This window comes from Marmota marmota, unplaced genomic scaffold, assembly GCF_001458135.2.
Source record: "Marmota marmota marmota unplaced genomic scaffold, marMar, whole genome shotgun sequence".
In the NCBI taxonomy this organism is placed as follows: Eukaryota; Metazoa; Chordata; class Mammalia; order Rodentia; family Sciuridae; genus Marmota; species Marmota marmota.
In genome coordinates this window covers 12910207-12918143 of record NW_026000169.1, presented here as the reverse complement: position 1 = coordinate 12918143, position 7937 = coordinate 12910207, and the positions used below count along the sequence as shown (strand labels likewise).

The following is a 7937-nucleotide window of genomic DNA, read 5'->3' as shown; positions in this document are numbered from 1 at the left end:
GGGGCCTGACCCGGCCGCTGCGGCCGCGCTGCTGAGACCCGACGCCGCCCTGCTCAGCTCGCTAGTGGCGTTCGGCGGAGGCGGGGGTGCACCCTTCGCTCAGCCCGCCGCAGCGGCCCCCTTCTGCCTGCCTTTCTACTTCCTCTCGCCTTCCGCGGCCGCCGCCTACGTGCAGCCTTTCCTGGACAAGAGCGGCCTGGAGAAGTATCTGTACCCCACGGCGGCCGCCGCCCCGTTCCCACTGTTGTACCCCGGCATCCCCGCCCCAGCTGCCGCCGCCGCTGCTGCTGCAGCGGCCGCCGCGGCCGCCGCCTTCCCCCTGTCTGTCCTCGGTGTTGTCGCCCCCCTCCCGAGAAGGCGGGCGCGGCTGCTGCCGCGACCCTCTTGTCGCACGAGGTGGCGCCCCCTGGGGCGTTGCATCCCCCGCATCCGCACGGCCGCACCCACCTGCCCTTCGCCGGCCCCCGCGAGCCGGGGAACCCGGAGAGCTCTGCTCAGGAAGATCCCTCACAGCCAGGAAAGGAAGCCCCCTGAGTCCTTGAGCCCTTCCTTAGAAGGGATGGAGGTTTAAGCGGAATAATAATAATACAAGTTAAAACACCCTTAATGTTTTTAAGGGAGGAAGCCTGATAGATGCAGGACAGGCTTAAGGGGGGGAAACAGGTGTTTTGTGTACATTTGGAGTTCCTGTTTTGCTCAATTCTCACCACCCCATCCTCCGCACACTAATATCCCCTTACCCCCCACATACACCAGCTGTTAAAGATCCTCTGCGATAGCTATTGGTTCTTTTTTTAGTTCCCTTGATAAGTTTTGTCTCCTTTTAGGCCATCTTCCATTATCTTTTAAAATGTGGAACCTAATTCTAGAGAAAGTTAAGAAGGGTCTTCTCTGTGGGTGACCTCATTGAACCAGGGAGGGGAGAAGGTGCCAAGTTCCTTGACTGGAGTTGATAGAGGACAGCAGGTAGTCTTTACATAGAGCCTTGTTTCAGGGCTGCCCTGCTTGTTTTAGGATGAGGTCCACAACACATTGAGGATCTTTTTAAGCTCGGCATTTTGAAAGGCATATATTTTTCAAAGAAGTGAGGATACAGTTGCCCACACTGCGACCTATTCTGAAGTGGTTAAAATGGTATCTTTTACTAACTTGCACTTGTTTTGAGAGACACAGAGTTGGGCCATCGTCAGCACCAAGTCAGGGAAGATGGATGAAGAAGCCCAGAACCATTCTTACCATCTTGTGCTTGCACTTTATTGAGAAATTGACCATGAATCAGTTGGTTCATCTTAATATTCTCTCTCTCTCTCTCTCTCTCTCTCTCTCTCACACACACACACACACAAATATATGTTACATATGTTACATATATGTTGCATATATATATATATATATATATATATATATATATATATATATGAAGTGCATCTATTCTCATTTAATCCATCTTGTTTCTAAATTTCTGTAATCTTACTGTAAAAAACAAAAAGTGCACTGAACTTAAAAAAGAAACAAGTCCAAACTGATTTATCCTATATTCTTGTTAGGTCATAAAAGTGGAGGAAAGCTTGAAACTGGTCAGTTGTGGTTGGAAATGCTGTAAAGATGTGGAAAGAAGCCCTGTAAGGCCTTCCTATCTCCAACTCTATGTATTTTCTGGAGACCAAACCAGATACCAGATAATCACAAAGAAAGCTTTTTAAATAAGGCTTAAACCAGGACCTTGTCTAGATATTTTTAGTTTGTTGCCAAGGTAGCACTGTGAGAAATCTCACTTGAATGTTATGTAAGGGGTGAGACACAACAGTCTGACTGTGAGTGAAGAAAATATCTGGGTCTTTTAGTCAGTTTGGTGCATTTGCTGCTGCTGTTGCTACTGTTTGCCTCAAACGCTGTGTTTAAACAACGTTAAACTCTTAGCCTACAAGGTGGCTTTTATGTACATAGTTGTTAATACATCCAATTAATGATGTCTGACATGCTATTTTTGTAGGGAGAAAATATGTGCTAATGATATTTTGAGTTAAAATATCTTTTGGGGAGGATTTGCTGAAACATTGCACTTTTGTTACAATGCTTATGCTTGGTACAAGCTTATGCTGTCTTAAATTATTAAAAAGCAAATAAATAAATACTGTCTGCAAGAAACCAGCTGGTTTAGAAAAGTTTAGTATATGAAGATAAACTAGAAATTATCTTTATATTCTAGTATTTTCAGCACTCCATAAATTCTATTACCTAAATATTGCCACACTATTTTGTGACTTAAAAATTCTTACTAAGGAATAAAAACTTTCTATATGATATGAGATTGTCTAATAATTAAAAAAAAGACATAATGGACGCTCAGTTAGCTTTAAAGTATTTGTAAGTATAAAAACACAAAAGTCATTAAGGTTCTCAGATATACAACTTTTTTTTGTTTGGCCTGATATCACATATTTCCAATCTCTTGCAAGCCTGCAGGCTCTGGCTGTGTCTACTTGCTTATTCCAGTGTATCCTAATGAAAAGCTCAACAGAAAAACCTACCAATAACTTGCATGGTTTGTTTATGTTCAACCCAATTTGCTCATGTTTTTATAATTGTCAAGATTTTCACTTTCTGTCTGTGACATCAGGCAGCCTCTTCTACACAGTCTGGTGTTTTCCTCTTTTACTGGGGTCCTGATTAAGTATATTACCACCTCAGGATGCTTAATTTCTCCAAGTATTTTGATTCATTAACTTTTATAAAATAACTCTGTCATGGATGGAATAAGTTCATCATGGAGTTCAAGAAACAATTTCTAGACCTTTACCATATTTATTATCAAACATGTGACTTGATACAGATGGAGTGAAGGATTGTCAGTGTTTAATTCCTATAGTGTCCTCAAACTCCTTGATTTGTGAAAATGATAGCCTAAATTTATAAGACATAGTGAAAGTGCTCCCTCTGCTGACATTATGGAAACTCAACTGCAAGTTACTGAATATGGGGCTGGAAGGAATGGCTCATCCAGTTCCCTGAATTTTTATAAGAAAACTAAGTCCAGAGCTATTGGTATCTTCCCAAGGTGACATAGCTACCTACAGCCAGCACTAGAGGCCAGGCCTGCTGTAGTCCTCAGCCAGTGAACTACTTTCCACTGCAGCATCTTGGTCCAGGTAAGATGAATTTGGGCAAATTCCTGAAACTAAATGAGTAAACCATAGGAACAAAGGAAATAAAAATGAACCTTAGAAAGCTCTTTAAGATTTTTGAGCATTACTGATTTATTAAACTTTAGAAGGATAGTCTTTCCAATTAAACCAGAATCATGGAGAAAGCAGCATTTTAAATATTTTGAGCTACATTTGAATGCTATTATTACAGTAATATTAGTTTCATAATTTTTAAAAAAGATTCAAAGTAAATCAGAAGTTAATAAAATGTTTTAGCATTTGTATAATTTTTGTGTGATAAAATAGAAAAATTTAGGATAGGACCAGACTTGATAGATCAGTTTAGTCCAAATGCCTTGATAGCATCAGCATAATAAAATTAGGACAGAAATGCAAATGCAAAGTAATATTGTCTGTTGCACTTAAGAATACAATTTTTGTTTATTCATTAATTTTAATGGATTGAAATCTGAATTATAATTCACTAAGGAGCATTCTATATCTGCAGTGGTGAAATTTCAGCTAAATTGCTTTGTGGATCATGTGAATTTCCAATTTTAAGAAAAATATGAATCTTGAGAATGGTACTATTCCAATGAATTTTAAATACATATATTTTTCAACAGACGTTATATTGAATTGATAAATGTCCTTTTTCCCCAAAGAACTAAACTTAAGCACATTTTAAAGGTACTAGCAACTATAGCTATGAAAACATGACTGGAATTTTTGTTCCTATCATTGTGAAACTACTTTTCATTTAGTTCTCTGTAACTTACTATATAGGCTGTAACTTTGGTTATTGCCTGTCACCTTGGATTTGTTCAAATCTTATGTAGAAGGAGAGGCTCAGCTTGTTCTTGTCTGTGTCACAAGTCAATTATTGACTTCTCCATGGGAGGTGATTGCCAGTGGAGACCTTGCAAAGATATGGCTGGGCAAACAGACGAAAGCCTTTTACTTTAGATAAAAACGAATAGAGCTCTCATGAATGAATTAAGACAAGTATAATGCCAAGAGCTGGCTGTACTATTGTGATAAAGGTATTCTACTTCAGATAGCAGTCTAATACTTTATGGGTTTTTTTTTAATTCTGAAATTTTGGACTTTCAGATTAATTTACTTAGGCCTACCCATTGTTCTCACTATGTTATTTTAAATAAGTTCAAAGTGGATTTGCAGTGCATGCTAAAGTCCCAGCTTTTCAGGGGAGAGTTTAAGTAGGGGATTGACATGGAAAATTATCACATATTTTCTGTAATCAAGATGGGATTTACACTAAAAAACATGTGCAATTCATGTACTTTAAAAATATGCTATTTTAGGAATTGTATATTTATCTTAAAATTTCTTGTACTTGTTCAATGAAAATTCCTCTCAAATATAAAACTGCTTTTTTTTTTTTTTACAAACTGATACTTAAAAATTCTAAATTCAGTGATATCCCACAAAACAACAGTTTAAACAAACTGTGTTCAGGTGCCAATGCCATTTTATTTTTTAAAATCTTACTGGAAAACATACTAAAAGTTTTACACATATCCTCTTACATGTTTTTGGAAAAAATACCCTGAACATATTAAACCTTTCTCAATTCAGAGTCGCCATTATAAATATCACTCTATACTCTCGAAGAGTATTTGCTCCTGTACTGATTCTTATTGGGTTCTTACAAAGCCAGGCTGTCAGCTGTCACTTCTTGATGGTCAGAGTGCTACCTCCATCCCTTATCTAATTTGCTACCTCTGATTTACTGTGGGCTAGGAGACCATTTAAACAAAACCACACCCATCTGAAATGTGTCTAAAATTAGAATAAATAGGTTCTAACAGAGGACCTGAGGGACTCTTCTGTACATAAATTGTGTGAGTTTGTAGACTCTCCCGAGTCTTCTTTTTATCATTGTGTCCTTTAACTTCCAGATTCTCAGCTATGTTCCATATCAGACTCTTTATTCAAAAGCTTCAAATACTTCTTGTATTTCTTACATAAAAATAAAAGCAACTTGCTAACGGTTTTAGTCCACAGCTAACAATAAATTTTCATGTCAAAACAAATTATTTGATTGAACACTTCTTTCTCTCATGTTGGTTAGAATAGGGGACCAAGGGACATTTATGAAAACGGATTCAGCATTTTGACTCATATGACCCTAGCTCCTGCTTCTCCAGTGTAACCTCTCACTGACCTTGGGCTTTAGGGGTGCTGATCCAGCAAAAGCATTCTGACAAACTGGCAGGATGGGTGTGTAGGCCTGGATGCTGCTTCTGTATTTAGATACACCTACTGCAGAGCCTCTGGGGAGTGGTTTCAGACTCATTGATTGTGGCATACTCCTTTTCTTTTGGACTTAATAAATAGCATCGGGATTCTGATTTTTGCTGGTGTGGGGATGGGGATTGACCAGAGATCCAACCCCTGGCCTCTAGCATGCCAGGCAAGCACTGTACCACTGGCCTAATACCTGTAACTCCAAACATTTGTTTTGCTCTAATTTTATGCAAGATGCTGTAGTACATGCTGGAGAATCAAAGAAAATCTCAAAATCTCAAGCTCCTGAAACATTCTAAAACACATTATATTGCAATGTAGTGTTGGAAGGGTTGGACACAAAGGTCAGGTGGGAAGACAGGTTGCAACTTCCTATAGGTAGATCAGAGGCAGCCTGGGGAAGTAGCTAGGTTTTACAGAAGAAACAGATAATAAGTTCATGAGATCATGTCCAAGAAGGTAACTCTGGCACAGACCTATCTAATGCTAAGCTAATCTGCAGGGACAATTTAATATTATATCTGCACTGAGGTCTGACCAAAGATTTCCTAACAGTTTGGTCTCTTTAGAATTTGACTGCCCTGGGCTGGAGTTGTGGGCTCAGTGGTAGAGTGCTCACCTAACACACACAAGGCCCTGGGTTCAATCCTCAGCACCACATAAAAATAAATATAAGAATTTGACTGCCCTCATGGCTCTCACCAGCATCTCCTTCTGAGGATCTGAACCATGAACTGGGACTAGGGAGTCATGACATTTCCTACTACAATGGGAGATATGGTACCATCCATCACATAATATCTTATGCAGAGAAATGACAACAGGTATCTGACAAGCAGCTCAGTCTCACCTCCTCCATGAATCTGTTCTACAAGAAAAGCTAATGGTGATTTCTTTCCTTTCACATAAGGGAGTGGTGATCATGTTCTTCACTTTGCACTCACAGGGGAAATGAGAAAAACAGCAACTCACAGGGAGGCATGGCATCCTAAGGCTTTTTTTTTTTTTTTTCAAAAATCTCTGAGAGGAAGCTGAGACTAGAAACTTATCCAAGGTCACAAAGTCCAATAAGTGACAGAACCAAGGTTGGTGCTAGATTTGTTAGTTTGGATCCTACTGCTTTTTATACGATTACAAGAGATTTAGTGGTGAGGAAGGCTGAGGTTTTCTCTAGAAATAAGTTGAGCTAGTCCATGTGAGATCCTAAGTGCCAAAATATAGTTATTGGTGGAGGCAGGAAGATTATCATGGTAATAATCTTTCTAAAATATGGCACAGAGTCATGCAATAATCATAACAGAGATTAAATTCTGCCAAAAATAATTTTCAGTCTTCCACAAAGAACAACACTATTCTGCTGTCTGCTCACTTTGTAGGCCTCCAAGAATGAGCCCTTCCTGGTCTGGAAGTCCCCATTTGATCTGGTGGACTTTCCATCCCTATTCCACACCTCTGTAAATGTGTGGTCCTCTTTAAGCTCAAGAGTTTCTCCATGAAAGAAGGAACCCTGGACCAAAATAACGTAGGAAGCTGGAAAGAGGAAACCTGTAGAATTGAGCAAGTAGGAAAGAAGGGCCATGTACTACAGTTTTTATATAGGGTATTTTTAGGGCGTTGTGAACTTTAGCTAGAGTTTCAATTTTGGAAGCTTTTCCATATGGGTGTGCACAGAGAATATGATGTGCTGAACAGAGATAACTGAGTATCCGCCAGATAGTTCTGTAATAAACTTTGCTTCCATATGTGGCTTTGCAGCTTTCTTACTGTGATTGGAAAATTGGCTTTCACAGAAGGACTGAAGCCTAGGTACAACTTCTGGAGACCTCAGTTACTTAGAGCAGCCAGAACACCCGCTCTAACTTGACGATAAAGACAACGGATTCTCTTCCTGTTATGTTAAGAAGGACTCAGTTTTCAAGCATATATCATCTTGAGGAAGGCTTATCTACCTACTATAACGCAGCTGTGCAATCTGCATGTGGCTGAACAGATAAGAGATACCCCTGTGTACGTACGTCCACACCCCTGAGGATCTCTGCAGACCTTCCCAAGTAGGTGCCACACTGCATCGACGGCTGACCTCTGAGTTCGTAATGCACTCGTTTCAAAACTGATAAACCAACCCTCGCCCCTTAAACCGCCGTTTAAGCCTTGCGTGGTTGGGGAACGAAAGGGGGGGCGGATAATGTCATCTGTCTTGAAAGCTTCACGGAGCTCTAGGATTGGAAAGAGAGTAGCATTCTTAGGTTGCCTAGCGATAAAGCCGCCGATGATATCATTCTCCCGGAGGTCGGCCTCCTGCTTCCCTATGCTCCCCGCCCGGCTTTCCTGCCTCCCTCCCCTCTCCGTCTCCCACGCCTGGGTTCAAAGTACAGCCGCACGGGGTGAGCGGGTGAGCGAGCCAGAGCCGGACACGGCGCGTCACGTGCGCCCGCACATGTCGGGGCGCACGCTGAGCAGCATGTGAGAGGAGGCGAGGCGGGGGCGGGGAGGCGCTTGCTGGCTTCTCTCCGCGCGTGC

General features: G+C 41.0%; 1 protein-coding gene across 1 annotated transcript in view; it reads left to right on the top strand.

The window, feature by feature from the left end:
* The window catches only part of Bhlhe41 (basic helix-loop-helix family member e41), a 7827-nt gene extending 2656 nt beyond the window's left edge, over positions 1-5171 (top strand). Inside the window, 3 exon segments of the mRNA XM_048787192.1 lie at positions 3-312; positions 314-341; positions 343-5171. Coding sequence (XP_048643149.1) covers positions 3-312; positions 314-341; positions 343-534 — 530 coding nt within the window. The 3' untranslated portion in view covers positions 535-5171.
* The last annotated feature ends 2766 nt before the right edge of the window (positions 5172-7937 follow it).